The sequence below is a fragment of the Rhinopithecus roxellana genome, chromosome 5 (genome assembly GCF_007565055.1).
Source record: "Rhinopithecus roxellana isolate Shanxi Qingling chromosome 5, ASM756505v1, whole genome shotgun sequence".
Classification (NCBI taxonomy): Eukaryota; Metazoa; Chordata; class Mammalia; order Primates; family Cercopithecidae; genus Rhinopithecus; species Rhinopithecus roxellana.
Genome location: NC_044553.1, coordinates 149,096,941 through 149,115,862, shown reverse-complemented (window position 1 = coordinate 149,115,862; position 18,922 = coordinate 149,096,941). Strand labels below are relative to the sequence as shown.

Below are 18,922 nucleotides of genomic sequence, written 5' to 3'. Positions count from 1 at the left end.
ACGGACACCCAATAACCTATTTGCCCATTTCCAAGTCTTGCACAGTTTTCCCTTGCATGTGTTTAGATTAGTAAGTGAAGGAAGTCGTGTAATGAGAAGGGATGTAATGATTCAAGTGAATTCACACAACTGCTCATACACTCAGAGTATTTTTTACCTTCCTAGCAAGGTGTCTGTGCAACTGATATCATGCTTTTAAGAGTCAGGGGCCTAAAAACGTGTCACCTAAAATGTAAATGAGTACTAAGGGTGAGGTAGGCAGTGGGCTGGTGGCCGTGGTCTGCAGAGACCAGCAGGGAGGGAGGGCTACGGAAGCAGCAGAACAGAGATGGGGTTCCCTGTGAGATTTTGCTTTACAAACGTTTCTGCAATTTAAAAAAAATGTTCAAAGTCAGGGCCCTGTGAAGGGGATGGACCCCCTGGAAACTGACAGACAGACCTGTGACCCCAGGCCCTGTGGGCAGTGTACCTGGAAGGAAGAGAACTCTGCCTGGAAAGCCATGTACTGTCCAGCCCCTGCCTCCCTCCCCCCTCAAGCAGCCCCAAGTCCCCCGCCTTGTCCCCCCATTCAAGCTGGGAGTCCCCTTCCCAGGCCCAGGAATGACACAGCGCTGTGCTGCCAGGCACACCCGCCCTTCGCTTGGTGAAAGGTAATCATGAGACTGGCCTCTTCCCTTTTGTGGATATGTTCTCAAAATAAAGATCATTTTAATTTTTTAAAAATTCTACATTTCTAAGTCTGGAAGCAAAAATAGAAACTGTCCATATTTATCTCCCCCAAAAGCCCCCACTCCTGGCCTATGAAATCTTCAGGATTTGGGGGAGTCTGCCTCCGAACCAGCTAGCGGGAGATGCTGCCCAGGCAGGTTGCCTCGGCGCCGGAGCGCGTTCCTTTGCCTGTACCCCCTTTAGAAATGAAAAAATAAACCCATCAGCTTCGTGTTGCCAATTTCCCCTCAGTTCCCCACACCTCTCCCACCTCCCCACATTCCCTCCCACTTAGCAACCAAGAATATTGAATGTGAGGAGAAAAAAAAATAGCAGAATTGGAAAGCTTTTTAAAAATACTTAACCAAATGCCTGGGCTGTGTCCATGCTTCCTCCGTTTCCTGAAGGTTCCTTCAGGGCCAGAGTGGGGAGGACCCTGGCTCCAGGCAGTGTCTGGTGGGGACTGGCGAATGGGGTGGGCGGTAGAGGCCCCACCGGTCACTCAGAATTCCCCCTCCAGCTCCCCACAAAGCCTTGAGGGAGGGGTGGTGAATCGCGCAGCCCCTTATTAAGGAGTGTCCTGTCTGGTCTTTTAACTTGATTTTCTCTGGGATAGAAATAAATGTGTCTCCTGTAGCCTTTATCATTGTGTAAATGCAGTCATCCCCTCCAGACTGCTTAGGAAGAGGTGACTCTGGCAACAGAATCCTGAAGGAAGGGCTGTGTCTTTCAGGGGACACACACCTTGCAGCGCTCCGGAGTGGGGCCACTGCGGCTCTGGCAGCCTAGCGGCTGGGATCAGGGCATACAGGGTTTTAGAGGAGGGTGGAATCACATGAACAAGCACCTAAGAATCATGCCTTCTTTAAAATAAAATGAAAACTGAGCAGAAAGCATTTTGGCAGGCTGCATTTGGCTTCTCCCCGGAGCCGGTCCGTGCTGACATCCCGGCTTCCTTGCTTCTGAGCATGCTGGGTTTGTTTTGGGCTCTCTGCTCGACCTGCCAGTTCCCCAGTCTTCCCCACCCCCTTCCAGATCCACCCCAGGCTCTGCACAGGCCTCCAGGGCAGTGAGACGAGGAAGACGTGGGCAGTAGCAGGGAATGAGTGGCCAAATTGAGAACAGACCCTAGCTTCTAGCTTCGTATTCTCAGCAACCCATTCCCTCTTCTCAACTTTTGCTTAAAGAGGGGAAAAAAATTACACTGAGCTACTCGCTAAACTGAGCATTGGAAAACTTGCAAATAGTGTTCCACCTGCAGTTGGAGATGCGTCTCTTGCTGTGAGCAAAATGGTGGGTGGCATTCTCTTACATTTGGCGAGGTGTTTGTCATTTCAGAAGCCTGGATTCTATTTCCCTCGGTCTGCAGTTTTGCTTGCAGTTAGGATAGAAATCTGTTTCATGCTTTGTCTCCTCTCTCTGGGTGAAGTGTAAGGCTCCCTCAGTCCTTGTGCATGTTGACCTGGCCACTCAAGACAGTGTGAATTCTGACTAGAATCTCACCAGAAGGTCCCAGCAGGCTCTCTGAACTGAATCTCAGAGCATTTCAGCCAGGGATGGTAATAACCGTGTTTCTTGAACCTTCTCCGTGCCAGCACTGTACTAGGCCATTGATGTGTTATCTTCAATCCCTACATTAGCCTTGCAACATAGCTACCATTACTTCCATTTTACAGAAAATAAAATTGAAGATGAAAGTGGCTAAATAACTCGCCTAAGTTTTTCCAATTGAATATGTAGCAGAACAGTGATTCAGCCCCAGGCCTAACATCAAAGCTCTCTCCACACTAGCATGCTGCCTCTCTTGAGCTGACAACCAGTTTCTTTTCATTTTTGATTGTTAACCACTTCTTTCCCCCTCTTGTCACTGCTACTAGACCCATCTCCATCATGTACCCATGAGGTGACATCTGCAGGTGATTCAAAGTCCTGTTTCAGTTACTTGCCAACAAACAGCATTTAAACACACAGGTACTCACATTCACATTTTTTTGCTCTAATCTCAGTTAGGAGTCAGAGATCCCATTTCATCCTTACAGTCACCAGCATTTGGGTGGAGCTTTTCTTTTTATAAAGCATATCCTCATTCCATCTTTGAAGCAGCCCCATAAAATGGGCAAAAGTCATATGATCTCATACCCATTTTACTGATGAGACAATTGAGGCTCCGGTATATTGCGAACTTACCTTGACTCTTATAATCCAGGCCTCCAAAAACAGAAGTTCCTCCCCCATCTGCCCTGTTCTGGTTCCCTAGCGGAGGCCCTTCTTTTAGGTGCAATATTTACTGTGTGCCAGGCACTATTCCAGGAGTTGGGAAGAGGCTCAGCTGAGACAAGAGCTCCAGGGTTCTGACTCTGAGCCCATCCCACCACCACCAAGCCTCTTGTGTTTAACGTCTGTGTGGCTGTGGAAGATAGAGGATTTCCAAGAGAGGCTTCTAATGGCCAGTATAACTTTAACTCTCATTACAATTCAGTGGTTATAGGGAATAGAAGTCCCTGCATGTGTGCACCTACACATGTGGGCATCCCCTACTTACTTACTATGGATTTGGGGTCCTTCCCATTTCCTCTCCCTCTACCACCAGCACTCACCAGGAATAGTTTTCTCTCCCTTCCTGCCTCCCTCCTTGGGAAGTGCTCCTGGCAGTCTAAGGGCCTGGCAGAGAAGAGGCGAGGTGAATGGGCTATGAGGAGGAAATGGGTGGTTCACAGAAGTTCCCCAGCAGATGTGTCCCAGAGGGAGAGAGGAAGGTGACTTTCCAGCTTGCCTGAGAGACTGGCCAGAGCGAGCAAGTTACGGAGACTCAGGGTTGCTCAAGGTCTCTCCTTGCCCCTTGTCCGGTATTCTAGGGGTCAAATGTAAATCTTGATTGGTGAAGGCTCTGTACCATGTAAATGAAGAACTAAAAATTGCTTCAAGCATCCAGTAAAATTCCTAATAGGTCACAAATACCTAATTATTTTTAATTTTTATTTTTTTTTTTGAGACAGTCTCACTCTGTCACCCAGACTGAAGTGCCATGGCATGATCATAGCTCACTGCAGTCTGTCTCCCAGGCTGAAGCCATCCTCTTGCCTCAGCCTCTCAGATAGCTGGGGTGACAGGTGCACACCACCACGCCTGACTTATTTTTTTATTTTTAATAAAGATGAAGTCTTGCTATGTTGCCCAGGCTGATCTTGAACTCCTGAGCTCAAGCTATCCTCCTGTCTCAGCCTCCCAAAGTGCTGAGGTTACAGGCATGAACCACTGTGCCCAGCCCTAATTATTTTTAGAGAGAAAACATTCAATGTGGAAACAAAAGCATCTCTATGTTGAATAGTTGATTGTTGCTCACACACTGTGTTCAGAAGGAACTAAGGCAGACACACTAAGGATGTAACTGAACGCCGTTTCCCAGCTGGTGGAGGGAATGTGGATCCTGTGCCGTTGTCAGGGGTTGAGGTTCAAAATTCAGATGATGGCTTTGTTTGGGGTTTCTAACATTTTAACTCAGCTTCCCCGTACCTCCTACAATTGCACCAGAAACCTAGGGATAAGTTGGCTGCAGGAATTGACTGGCCATATTAACCTCAGATGTGTGTTGTAGGTATGTGGTTTTATACACACCTGGCATGTACCTAAAAGTTGTAAGTCTTCACAATGCTCCATCTATGTGACCTTATGTCATCCTCACACAGTTCTGTGTAGGACAACAATCCTTATCTTCATCTGATCAGGGACGTTAGTGAGGCACAGGGAAAGCTGCCTTTTGCCCAAAGTGACCTCCTCATTAGTGACGGCACTGAAACATGGTGAGATGGGAAGCCTGGAAGATGAGAATGTTTGAAACAAACCTCAGATTTGGACCCCCAGAAACCCAGGCAAATCCTTCCTTTGCAATGCCAGTACCTCATCGCGTGTCTTGGAATCCCCAAGATGGTGAATAATATGTCATCATTTCACTGTATTTTGAGACAAATCTTCTGAAAAACTCCTAAGTGGGTTGCCATTGCGATATTCAGATAATTTGCACTTAGGAGTATTTATGTGAAAAATGCTACTGGGACAGACCTGCGCTAGAAATATTCAGTCAGTGTTGTGACGAATGGAAATTTGCGTGTGCTTTTATGTTGTCTTCTGTTCAGAGACATGTATTGTTTCTCAGTTACAGAAACAATTAAAAGAGCAGTTTCCAAAAAACATGTCTGAGATGATGTAATAAGTATAGGCTGACAAACAGTCTGTCCTGAAGGAAGTTTCCTTCTGCTTCCTGTGGATTTCTCTAATGTAGTTAGAGAAATCGCTGGATGTGGAAATTGCAGCCTGCAAACTGTATTAAGTTTCATGCCAAATCTTGTTTGTACTGCTTTAGCAACAGCTGCATAAAGGAAGGAAATTGTGTCCCTTTATTGTAGAATCTGAACTTCTTCACAACAAAAAATCACTCTTAAAGCCCCCAGATTGGAAAAGAAAAGATTCAAAGAAAAGCATTGAAGATTCAAACTTCAAGAGACAGATGCGATTCTTTTTGGAGCTGCTTTGATAGGATATCATGATACAGGAAAAAAGCAATAGTGTTTACCTACAAGCTTCCCAGAATTTAAAAAAGAAATCCATATTGGCTGAGATCCCTTAACTGTTTCCCAGTTAGGCCCGCTGTGGTCTCCCGTGTGGCATTACCAGGTGAACAATGCCAAGCCTGTTTTGTAGACACAAGCTGGAGAGGGGACTCAGCAGAGTTGGACAGTGCAGGAAGCTGGTAGGAGTGGTGTTACGGAGGCTGCCACCAAAACCCTGCCATGTTCTCTCCCAGTCCCTGTATATCCCTAGCAGCCAGCTTTCTCCAGCTTAGTAACACTAGACAGGGCTCGTACACCAGCAGGAAAGTTAACCACACGATGTAGCACAGAGGCCTACATTCTGGGGACCCTGAGGAGCACATGACTGTGATCACGGTCAGAAAGGGGGGTCAGGGGTCCTTGAATCCAGCAGCTGCATCTGAGGAGCTGTGAAAAATGTCGACCAGCCCAGGAGTTTTGATTTGTTCAGTCCACAGTGGGACCTAGGTGTCTGTTGTTTAGAGATGTCCTGGGTGATCTTCTCATGCAGCCTGGGTTTAGAAGCACGGGTGTGGAGCGTTGGTTCATGAAGACATCTCTTCATGGATGGCGTGTTCATGGACTCACTTGCTGAGACTTCACTTTCTAAGGTTGCTAATGCCAATCAGTTTCCCCTTGTAAGGTGGATGGAAAACGAAGCTTGAAGTTTTCATTTTTGTGTCTTCTAATGACACAAAAGAGGCCAAAATTAGCCAGGGTCTGTGGGTGTGGTTTATGCCCTGTTTGTGATAGTGAACACTGAAAGGAATCCCAGCCCAGGCCGAGCCAGGAAGCAGGATGCCTCCTTCATAAGAAAGATGCTGAAGAACGTAAAAACCGCACAGAAGGTATTCACTGGCCTTCAGGAGTCGGTACAGGTTGCCTCTCTTTCCTTCCCTCCTCCCACCTTGCAGGTGACTGACATTTGTAGCTGTGTTTTGCAGTGATTCTGGACGTGGGAGCAGCCTCTTAGATAGAACCATTGCTGACAGACGACAGCTTAATACAATTACTTTGCCAGACTTCAGCGATCCCGAGACAGGTGAGAATAAAAAGCCAGAGGGGACGAAATGGTGTCATGGAGAATGTGGGGGCCTGGGACCGAGTGACATGGGGTGAGACTGATTGGGTTGGGGTTGGAAAAATTTCTCGCACAAATAGTTTAAACACTCGATCGAGGTGCATTTCTCCAGTGTTTTTCTCCAGTGTTTGTTCACGGTGGGGCCAGTCGTGTGGTTTCCCCAGCCCACTGCTTTGAAATCGGTTTCCTCCTTTGCTCTTGGAACTTAAAGTTTGAAACTAAAATGAGGTGGTTTCTGTCCCCATCAGGTTTCCCCTCCGCTTCCGTGTCTCCCTCTCGCTTTGGGTTTCAGACCTCGCTGAAAGCAAGGTTTGCTTTCTAATCAGTTGCACATATAAACACACATACACCCAGCACAGGACCCCATAAGGTGGCAGGTGGGTTCCACTGTCCCCACGCAGAGGCCCGAGGCGCTTCCTGCCTATGAGCAAATCCGCACACCTCGTGTGTGTGTTCCACATTCGCCCGAGTACAGGGGAGTGAGTCCACCTGCGTAGACCCCACAACGGTGACCCAGGTGAAGTGTCCCTACCTGAAATGCCCGGGACCAGAAGTGTGTTGGGTTCGGGAATATTTACATAAGCATAATGAGATATCCTGGGATTGCACCCAAGTGTGAACACAAAGTCCATTTCTGTTTCATATACACCTATACACAGAGCCTAATTTTAGGCAATTTTATACAATATTTTAAAGAATTTTGTTCATGAGACAAAGTTTTGACTGCATTTTGACTGTGGCCCATCAGATGAAGTCAGGTGCAGAATTTTCCACTTGTGTCGTATCAACACTCAGAAACATCTGGATTTTAGAGCATTTCAGATTTTGAATTTTCAGATTAGGGATGCTCAACCTGTACCAACGATTCAGTGGTAACCTGGGTGACTTGACAGACCCACAAAACACATAGATCTGCTCTTCTTTGAGCCTCAAAAATCATTCTAGAGCATCATTTGGAACCTGCTCCTGTTCCTTCTCCCCCACCCACAGGGGACTGTGTACAGCCTAATCTCTATCTGGGTATGTCTGGTCTTTTATGGGCTGGCTGCATGAAAGGGACCACGAGGTTGTTTTTTTGTCCTTGTGCCACATCCCAGCTCCTGCCAGAACCTTTCCAAAGAAAGCCCGAGAGCAGCTCTGGGTCCTGCGCTGCCAGGGCTTGTCCCCTGGAAAAACCTATCCAGGTGGGCTGAGAGGGATAGGGCCTTCGGGAGCCACAAGTGATGCTCAAGCCAGGCCCACCCCCACAGCTGCCTTGCAGACTGCATATCTGCCCTAGGCTCCCTTCTACCAAATTTAAAGTCAGCTTGAGAAATCAGATCCAATGGTCCTGCGGCTCCTGGGTCAAAAGATTTTTGGGTGCTGGAAGCAGCACAAATCGTAAATTGGTGCAGTTTAATCTGGCTTGCAGCTGCTGCTTAAAATGTGGACTGAGCCATGGAGAAACTCACCCCCTGGAGTGGCCTGACCACTCTCCAGACAGGTCAGCGGTCGTTGGTGGGCTTAGACTGCACATCAGGCAGAGACCCTGGCTGGAATAGCACAGCAGAGTTCTGCCTCATCGCAGCTCCTGCTGAGGCACCTGTCTAGGCCCTGCCATTGTAGGAAAGAGGTCAGGCTGTCAGGACTAGCCACTGCAAGGTGAGGCTCAGACCCAGGGAATAAGAGGAAGTGAAACTCACTATAGCACCAGCAGCAATTTCAGCTGATTGAAAACAGCTGCTGTGGCTACCCAGCACTGTCTCCCCACTTTTCTCCCTCCTGAGTATCCTGTGAGAACAGCCACACTAAATTCAGACCCCCTTTCCTTCCAGCTGGCCTGGACCTTAATTTCCCTGGAAGTCCCGAGACTTGAATGCCGCATCACATTGAGAACAGACAGTGTCAGAAAGTACATGAGGTGCTTGTTATTCATTCTTCCCGTTGCCCCTTGGGACATCTCCCCCAGTGTGCCTGAGAGTCTCTCTCCAGATTCAGCTTTCTCAGATGCCACGGTGTTTAGGGAGGATGTGCCTGTGTGACACAGTCTGGGGTGTCACTGCCCTGGATGGGGCCTGGCCCCCGGGTCTTCCTCCTCCCCCTCTGCTTATTGGTACTAATGCAGCCAGTCTCTCAGGTGGGCCACCATTCATTTCCGGAGAGCCTAGGTGTTTGGAGTCAGGACCGTGGGCTCCTATGCCCTTCCTCAACAACAGGGGGAAGCCACAGCCTCCCAGGCACGGCCACAGATGGTTTCATTGTCGAGTCATCCACGAGAGTCCCTCTGAGACTCCTGCCACCACCCTACACCGCCCCCCACCCAACCAGACAGCTGCAAAATACTGATTTGCACACCAGCAATTTAACCAAGAGACCAGGGAATTAGAAAAATGGAAGGCCATTTTAGGAGGCCTTATCATTTGTAAACGAGGATAAAACATTCTGAAATGACATTGTAAATCAAAGAAACTTACACATTGGGAAGGCTTGCTTTAAAATGGGGAAAAATGCCTCCACCTTGATTAATAGAGCCCAACTGCTTGTGGTTCAGCTCATGGTGCAGTCACAGAACGGGCAGATGTTCTCATTCACACACCTGTGTGGAGAGCCCGCCTTGCGAACCACCCACAGATTTTTTATTTCACTCACCTTGATTTGATTTGAAGAGGAAATACATTTACATAATTCAAAAGCTAAAAACTGATTCACAAGGTGCTGTAGAGAAGTTTGGCTTCCATCCCTGCCCGTCCATCTTATTTGTTCCTAAAGAGAACCGTTTTTATTAGCTTTTTGTTTATGCTTCCAGTATTTTTTCATGCAAACAAGCATATATATCATTTCCCCTGCCCCTTTACATAAACGACCACACTATATATGCTTTTGAGCACCTGCCATTTTGCACTTCACAGCATATCTGAAGATGCCTCCATATCCATCCGTGGAGAATTTCCTTATTCTTTTTTACAGTCATATAGCATTCCATGACACATGGATTTTACTTTCTGGATTCTTATCCATCCAGCATGACCACAGTCATTTTTCCTCCCTTTGTCTTTGAACAGTTTTCATGTGCTAAAGGAGCCTGGCTAATTTTGAATATCCAGTGCAGCACTGCCCATCTAGAAAAGCAACTGAGCTATAGAGGAAAAGAGAAAAGGACCTTATCCGAGGTCAGAATGGTTCCCAGTGAAACAGAAGTGACCCTGAGATCAAATGTGGCCTGGGAGAACCCAGCCCTGGCGGGTGGCAGCTCATCAGCACCATGCCCAACACTTCACTGCTTTTCTAAATCCCCTTTAAAGGGCACAGGCGTCCGACACAAGCAGAGCCCTGCCGTGTTAGCATCCGTGAGGGTGCATAGCCACAGCCACAGTGAACTTCCGCTGTCGAGATCCTGCCAACCCTGGGGCACAGGCCCAGGATCACCCACTGTGCAGGCAGATTCCTCTGTGAGGCCTCAAGTCCTCTTGGATCTGTTTTGTTTTGTTTTTTGTTTTCCCCCAGAACTAAATTTATTTTCTTTTTCTGTTTTTTCATTACTATTATGGAAAAATTTCTAATATGCCAGAACAGAGATACTAATATTCCCATTACCCACCAGTGAGTTTTAGCAATCAGCATTCTCATTTGATCTCTCTCTCCTGTCCCATACTTGCTTTCCCTAGAGTATTTTAAGGCAAGTCCCTAATATCCTATTTTGCCTGTTAAAATTTCAGGATATATGTCTAACTGATAAGAGCTTAAAAATATATAAAAACTACAATACTGTTATTATATATCCTGGGTCCTTATACAGTACAGCCTCAGTGTTCATAATTTTGGAAGTAGTTAATTAACTGGAATACGGTTTCCTACCTCTGAAATTGTCCACATGCAGAGCTGTGGAATAACATGAGGAGTCACCCATGTCCATAAGCTTTGAACTGGCCAAGTCCACTGTAGCTAATAGAGTGGAATTTTGTTTCATTAAACGGACATGTCAAACTAAAATAACCCCCCCTTACAGAACATGACTTCCCCTTAGGTATCACTTGGGCATCCCTTCCTCCCGCCTCTGCCATCTCATAGGTCCCAGCCAGTGAAAGAGGACTCAAATAGAGTGACAGTCTTTACTTTGAAGCTCTGAGTCATTATCTTTTCTTTGGAATAAGTTGGTAGTTCCTTAAATAGAGAATGAAAAAAAAATATTTTCTTCCTTTGCCTTTAAAACAGGATGTAGGGTAAGGCGATTTATCTTTAATAATTGGTAGATAACAAATACCTAGCCAAAGCAAAATAAGTCTTTTACCTTGAAAGTGTGATCCACTTTGTTTGGGTAAATTTCTTATTGCAGCTGCGGTGGTCTCCCCATTGCCATGTGTTCCTCCAGCTATAAGACATGAAGGCAGCCATACTGGCTTTTTTCCCCAAAGTGCCCAACCAGCACACCCAACCATAGACCACCCCAGAAAGCTTAGCACCCCCTTGTCATAATGCTGGGACCATGACATAGTGTTGCACCTCGGTACTCTGCACCTTGGAAAACCTTATTTTCAAGTAAACTGTATATAAGTGCTTCTCATAAAAAACAAATCTATGTAAAGTCAAGTCCTAACCCATTCCAGATGAAAAGCAAATTGTTTCCTCTAGAATGTTCTGGATATTGTAGGCTAAAGATGTATTATTTTCAGCAGATCACAGTGCTGAATCTGTGCCCAGGTAAATCTTGAGTTACTTTTATTCGATGGTGCTGTTGTGGACCAACTAAATAACCAGCGGAAAAACAAATTTGTTTTCTTCGAAAAGCACTTGTATTCTATTGTCAAGTAGAGGAATGATCGTGTATTACATGACCTCATTTTCTTTGCAGCTTATGTGAGTATATTAAAAGCAAGTTTATTTTTTTCTTTGTGTTTCTAAAGTTTTTTTTTTTGCCTTTACCCTTTTTTTCTCTTTCACTCTTTTAGTGTCAGATTCCTCCTCCTCCTCCTCTCCTCTTTCAAGAACCGAATCTCCTCTCCACCTGTTTGTGTCTTCTCATCTTCATTCTCATCCCAAACCCGATACCTTTGTGTGGCCCCCTGCAGCTCATTCATTCAGTGACGCAGGTCCCCGCCGGGAACCCTCTCTCTGTAAACATGGTTTTTCCTTTCTTGTGAGATCTACTTCATTTGCCTGTTTTACCTTCTGATAATCTTCCTAACTGATAAGCTGGAGAGGAAACGTCTTCAGACTTGTCAGAGAGAAATCTTGCTCACTGGAAAATCCAAAAGCTGTTTGGGCAGAAGGAAACCTGAGATTGCAGGCATTGGAGCCCATGTTCCAACCTCCTCTTTGCAAAGTAAAGGAAACCTTCTGGGCAGGACAGATAGAAGCTTTTCTAGAATATTGCCTCTAAATTCTTGGGCCCTTCCGTGCTTTCCTGGAGTTGATATAAACGCATAAAAAATTAATCCTATTAAAAGGCAAATTACAACATTTCGCAAGTAATAATTTAATCCTAAAAACTCCTGTTTTCAATTTAGAAATGAATTCAACCAGTGTATAATGACCAAGGCCGTATTCTAAGGATCAGGGCCACAGCCCTCTCAATGTGTGGTTCTCAAACTTTGCCATGCATTAAAACCACACAGAGAATCTTTAAAGCAGCGGATCCCGTGGTCCCCACCCCCAACTTTATATTCACTAGGCCTGAGGTGGGGCCTGGGAATCTGGATTTATAAATTACTCCCCTATGATTCCAATGCCAGTGGGTTTTAGACCACATTTTGAGAAGCAGTGTTGTAAACTGTTTTCCATTTGCAGTGAAGGAAAATGCGGGGTTTGTGTTGTGAAACCGTGCGGAGAAATTGAACAGTATTTTAGTCTAATCTTGCTTTTAGATAACACAGAAATTTTGAAAGTCAGCTTTAGAGAGTTCCACAACCTGTCCATGAACAGCAACAAGAAAGATCCCTGTGAAAATGAACACTGGTTGGTAAAACCTTAAATGGGACCTAAATATGAATCTGACCCGGGGAGTCTGTCCTTGTTTTCTTTTGCTCATTTATTTAATGTTCACTGCCAGCACTGCCAGAAAATTAATCTCTATATCTCTGATTTATAAGGGCTCATCTTTGTTCCAAATGCCCAGTTATATGCTGAACAAAAGCTCTTAAGGGGAACTGCTGCCAGAAAGAACCACTTTCTCTAATGTGCACATCTTTCGGATGGCTCACCCGCTGTGTTCAGCTCTCACACACACAAAGCCAGGGCAGAAATTAGATTACCATTTAAAATAAACCATCCACACCGAGAAGCCCGCTGACCGTACTTATCTGCATATTAAGTGTTCTGAACTTTGTTTTAATGGCAATCCCAGTTTTATGAAATGGAAGATGAAGATACTGTTTAAACACCGTGTATGTTGTTTTTAATTCATTTCTTTAAAAAGGCATTTTCTCTTAATACAATGCCTACTGGCAATTGCCAACTTCGATTTTTCCAGAAAAATTCTTTACATTGACTTTTGTTGAGTTTATTGTCTGAAAATGAGATCTTTCCATTCTAGAATAACATGGTATGTTCCCACTGCCCCATCCACTCTTTTCTGCACAACAGACCCACCTGCCCATATTTATCATGTTGCATCCTGGGAGCCCTGTGCTCCTGTAAGCCTTTGAAGATTGAAGTGCCGACTCTTCACGGGAGGCACTTTATATCTGATTAATCAGTGACTTTCTGGGGTGATGAGCACCCACTGGGCTTTCTGCTGAATGGAGTGTGTCCCGGGCAGTGCTCAGTTGCTTGTTCTTAATAAGCTGAAGTCATCTTTCCATCCTCAGGGAGTGTCTGGCCAGTAACCAGGTGTTTCAACTGAGACTGAAGCTCTCGAGAATCCACCCCTCCCGTAGAGTCAGCATTTAGTTAGAGAGGGGAAAACATACTGACGAATGTAGAATTTCTTAATTAAAATTTAATGATTTTAAGTGTATATACTAACTTGTATATACTAACTTTTCCATTAGGACAAGCAGATAGTCAAGCCCTGAAGTTTTATGAATTTCTCCCTCCAACCCTTTGACTTCGTAGAAGGGAAAATTAGCCCAACCCTACAAACCACTGGAGTCATGATTAGGGTTAATGTGTGGAAAGACCCAAAACCTGCTCGTTTGATTCTTTTTCCCTTCCTTTTGGAATTTCCTGCTCTGGAAACAAAACACATTGCATGAATGGGTCAGCTTTCATGTGCTGGGTGAACATTTAAGTGGATAGGGGAATGCCCAGTTGGTCTTTCTTTGATTAAAAAAAAAAAAAGTTAGTGGCAAGATGTGTGCCGCTCTTGAGTGGAAATATGGCTCTAGACAGCCAGACTTGCAGTTGGAAGGTTATTAGAACTCTGTTCGCTTTTTTAGCCTTAATTTTGATTTTTCAAATGTTTTGTTTCTTGGTTTTAATTTTTGGTTTGATCTGTTGTTCCAAGGCAACTCTCCAGAAGCATACTTTCATGGTTTTCCTTCCCTTTTTTCAGTTAGTAAGTAGTTTACCGATCTATTAATCCTTCCGAGGGCCTCCAGAATCACACTCCCCCCACCATGGAATGTGCATTGTGGTTGTTGAGCGCTGAGAATGCTGAGATGACGTGGACATCCCTCTGCCACCTGCCTGCCCACTCTGCCACCTGGAGCCTATCCCTCCTGAGAGCCTCATGCATTCAGCGCAGCTTGGGTTTATATATGAGGAGGCAGTATTGATCTGAGAAGGACTACAAAAGAAGGCATTGCAGGGAAAAGGGCCAACTCTGGGTGTGCAGTGGGTGGATGAGAAGCACTCCTGGCACTGATTGGAAGCATGAGATGCCCCGCCTTCCCAAGGCAGGTGGCCAGTAAATTTTAGGTAGAGGGAACCAGTTGGATCTTGAAATTTCTGTAATTAATCCAACCTTTATTGTTCATAGGAGAGCAATTCTAACTGTTAATTTTTCTGAAAATAAGCAGACATCGTAAAACTTAAAACTGTATCTACCAAAATTTAAAGGAATTGCTTAATTCCCTGGATGTAGGATCAGTGCTTTTTTTTTTTTTTTTTGCTTTTTTTTCTTTTTTTCTTTTTGAGACAAGGTCTCACTCAGTAGATCAGGCTGGAGTGCAGTGACACAATTACAGCTCACTGAAGCCTGGAACTCCAGGGCTCAAGCTAGCCTCCCACTTCGGCGTCTTCAGCAGCTGGGACACCAGGCACACGCCATCAAACCCAGCTAATTTTTAAATTTTTAGCAGAGAGGAGGCCTCACTGTGTTGCCCAGGCTGGTTTCCAACTCCTGGGCTCAAGCAATCCTCCCACCTCGGCCTCCCAAAGTGCTGGGATTACAGGCGTGAGCCATCACGCCCCGCCTAACAGTGCTTTTGGCGGTGTTTAAGTCATTAGTGAATTGTCACATTTTCCAAAGGATGTTTCTTAGACCACTGATTCTCTTTGGTCAAATATGTTTGGACGATAGTCCGTCTCCTGCCTAGTGCTTCATAGTTCACCTTAACCACGTTAAATGTTCTGAGAAGTCTCGCACTTTGACCCAATGTTCCCAAGCTAATTTAATCATTTTTTCCACCCTAGGAAATCAGTGTTCCATGGATTGTATTTGGGGAAATGCTGGTGGATATGGGGATCCAGTGCATTTGAATGACCGGAGCCTTTAGCTTATGGCATACTGCCCCTCACCCTTAAGAGTTGATTCCACCCTCTGAAATCCAGCTCAGCCTAATTGTGCCTTCATTTCTGGCCTAAAAACAGTCCATAATAGAAAAGAGGTATACATTGGTGTTGTCATCACACATTAGGTGCTTCATAAAAGAGATTTCCCTGCCAGGTTCCTTTCACCATCAAGGGCCAGCTCTGGAGTCAGCCGGCAATTCACTGCATCACCCTGGGCCTCATTTCCTCATCTGGAAAAACGTAAATTCTATAGTTTTTCTACGTACACCGCCGCCCTTATGATTTGGCAGCCGTGGATCCTGGTTTTAAGGGCGAGTCAGGTGCCTTCCCCCTGAGTTACACCCTGGGCAGCTAGGACCAGAAGAGTGGAAGTGGCTGAGCAGGATTGGAAGGAACCAGCGGGGCTGTCTGCATGCTGCTCATCACTTCTCAGAGGACCCCGGGCGCTCCACTGCAGGTGCCCTAGCAGTGGTCTTTTTGGAGAAAAATCTGTGCTGATGTTTTATTCCCCTCTCCAAGAACGTGCTAAAATCAAGATTACCGACTTGAGTTCTTGGCTCCATTTTTCCTATCACTGATTCTAGTGAAACTGCTGCTCTCTTTAGCAGTAAGTCACCGGGAGAAGAGAGTAAACACATTAATGAAAGAACATCCCTCTAAAATAAAATAAGATTGAGAAAGGAATTCAAGAGAGTAGTGATGTTTTTCTCTTTCCATTATGACTAGCATTTTATTGAGTTGCATTTTCTAACACTCAAGAATGTATATCATGATCAGGAGGTGACTAGTCCATTAGGCGGTTTTAGTCTCTGTTCCTGCTTAATAGAATAAAGTAGCTTTAAAAGAAATCTATGTATATATGGGAACATCACTCTGTGATGACCATACCATTTTTGAGGGGTGGTAATTTTAAAAATTCAGCCCTAATATAGAACCTTTTTTTTACTATTTTAATTAAACTAAAATTAATTTAATATAATTCTCCTTAATTAGTTCTGTAGTATCTTTCTTTAAACAAGATTGTGTGGAATGATAGGAGACTGACAAGCCACCAGTAAGTGGCACTCAGGTAGAAGTTGGGGAGTGTGTCCAGCATTAGAATATCATCCCAACCTGGGAGGCTTTCCCCAGGACGCCAGCAGTCAGGCACTTGGAGGCTCAGAGAGCCTTCCCCAGGCACTTCCACCCCAAGATATAGGCTCATAAATATACATCGGGGAGGGTTCAGGTGGAGATGGAAGCATCTGCCCAATGTAGTCCTCCAGAAGGTACTGTCTCTAGTGCAGCGCCACCGGCGGAGGCTCGCTCTGACAGCTGGCACCTTCCTGCATGTGTGTGAACGGCTTCCCTCCATGCTTTCCGTGTGACCGCCTGGCCCTGCCAGCACCCGCCAGCAGCATGCTGCGCTAGCCCCGCATGCCCACCGGTGACGACATGTCCCCGGCCCTCCCTGCCTTACTGGGGTCCTTCCCTGGAAAGAGCTTTCCCCTCTCAGGACAAGACACGTGCTGTCAGGTTTAAACGGTGCTTGATATTCTGTTAAAGTCAGTGGGAAACTGATCCCGTCTTGGGGCTATGAGTCTTAATCCTTTTTTCACTTGGTGAAAAACGGAAGTGTCTCCTAGAATGGTGACCAAGGTGATTTATTTATCAGAGGAACCCACAGCAGGAGCCCTCGTGGTTGGTGGGACTGAGTGGGCAGCGGCCCCGCCCCTGCTGTCACACTGGGGGACACAAGGCGCGAGGGCAGTTCCCAGGGAAGCAACAGATGGAGAGGAGAGCTGTGGCAGCGCGGTGCAAGGAGCCACCACCTGGAGTCGCCTCCTCAGAAAGCAGGACTACCCTACAGCAAAGATGGGAATTGTCCTAACTCCTGGGCGCCAGGGAAATGAGGGAACGGCAGTTATGTTTTTTAAAGGTATGGAGAAATATGCCTGCTTTGAGGGCCGAAGTGAGAGTGGACACTCACGCCTCTTCCTCTCCCTTCAAGAAATAAGAGACAGCCATGATTAGCTCCTCCACCTCCTCCCATCCTCAGCCCCCAGGACATTCTGGTACATCAAGCACAGGTGACACACAGAGACAGAAGGGCACAGAGCTGCCAGCAGTCTGCAGTGTTGGACTGATTTATTTCCAAGCCCTATCTTGAGAAACAGAATTTTTTTTTCCTGTTCAGAAATGAAAATTCTAAAGCAAAGCTAGCTGACAGAATGCTGAGTCATTCTGATTGCTGCTTAATATTCAGGTTCTTTAAGAGATGGAAGTGCTGCTTTTTCTTATTATTTTAATTGTTTTGGGGGCACACCTTCCAAGAACTGGAAGATAAATAAGTTGACAGAGAATTTGGAATCATTTCAAGGTCAAGGGAAAACAGGTACAGAGATTCATTAGCAGCAAGTGATTTCTGCATGCCCACAACTGCAGTGGCTCAGCTACTTGTCAGAAAAATATGGGGAGGGCAGGTGTCTCTGCCGCTGCAGCATTGGACAGAAAGAATGTGGGTGCCAAACAGAGATGGGGCTTGGGGTGCGGCCACGTGCCGTTGTTCTCCCACGTTCACGCCCATGAGGCATGGAGTGAGTTCTCCAGGGCTGGGAAGCAAGGAGCTGCCCCAAATCCTGCCAGCCTCGTGTGAGGTGATCGGCTGACGTCTTTCTTTTGGTAGAGGATGTTTTTCACACATCATGTAATGTGGCTATCCATTGTTCCTGGCACTGGAATGTTTGCCAAGTCACTGGGTGGGCAGGATTTCATCTGAGATCCAGCTCATCTTCTATGTGCTCTGAGGGGAGAGGGAAGGTGAGGGGTCCTTCAGACTGCAGCCACTTAACTGAGGCCACCAGATAGTTATAAGGAGAGCTGGAATATAATATATGCTATTTATTTGGCAACACTGCGTGTGACAAATACAGGGATATGAAGCATAACTAACTAAGCCACTTAATTTATCAGTTATGCCCTTTTCTTTCCTTTTCTTTTCTTTCCTTTTCTTTTCTTTTCTTTCTTTTGAGACAGAATCTCACTGTGTCACCCAGGCTGGAGTGCAATGGTGCCACCTCAGCTCAATGCAACCTCTGCCTCCTGGGTTCAAGCGATTCTCCTGCCTCAGCCTCCCGAGTAGCTGGGATTACAGGCGCCCGCCACCAGGCCCGGCTAATTTTTTTTGTATTTTTAGTAGAGATGGGGTTTTGCCATTTTGGCCAGGCTGGTCTCAAACTCCTGGCCTCAAGTGATCCACCCACCTCAGCCTCCCAAAGTGCTGGGATTACAGGCATGAGCCATCACACCCAGCCTGTGCCTTTTCTTAACAGAATTATTGGCGCTGGGATCCCTTTGGATGATGAACTTTGGTGGAATAGGGCTCACATGTGATTGCCACAGCCGAGGTCTATGTGAAATTCACCATAGGTGTCATGTGCATTGGAAAAAGGATTTTTGGAGAAGCTTCACCTGCAAAGGCAATTTGAGCTGGCCGTCCCCAGTGTCCTACTTGTGGCAGGCAGGGTTTCTCAACAGCCCTCAGTGAATGATAGGAGCATGGGTCAGAAGACCTCAGGAGGGGTTCAGAGCTTGGACTCGTGGTGCCCTGAGGTCAGTGACCTGGGTTCCTCTTGGTTCCTGATCCTCTTGGCTGTGGGTCCTCTTGACCCACCACAGTTCCTGGGTCCTCGACTGCCTTCCCCCGTCCTTACCCTCAGACACAGTGATGGAGAGAGGAGCCTAGAAGGATACAGAGGCACTTTGCCTCTGTATCAAGTGTCCAAGATACCATTTTCTGTTGAGGATCTAGGTGGGAGTGCAAGGAAAGCCACTGGCTTGTGGAAATGCAGATGACCTCTGCTCCTGGACGTCACATGCCCCTGCACCATTCGGGCCATTAGACCACAGACCTGGGCTA

General features: G+C 46.1%; 1 protein-coding gene across 1 annotated transcript in view; it reads left to right on the top strand.

Moving 5' to 3' along the window:
* TTC7B (tetratricopeptide repeat domain 7B) overlaps nucleotides 1-18,922 on the top strand; it is a 275,587-nt gene that overhangs the window by 197,163 nt on the left and 59,502 nt on the right. Inside the window, 2 exon segments of the mRNA XM_030931410.1 lie at nucleotides 6,239-6,336; nucleotides 13,796-13,846. Of these exon segments, the coding sequence (XP_030787270.1) occupies nucleotides 6,239-6,336; nucleotides 13,796-13,846 (149 nt within the window).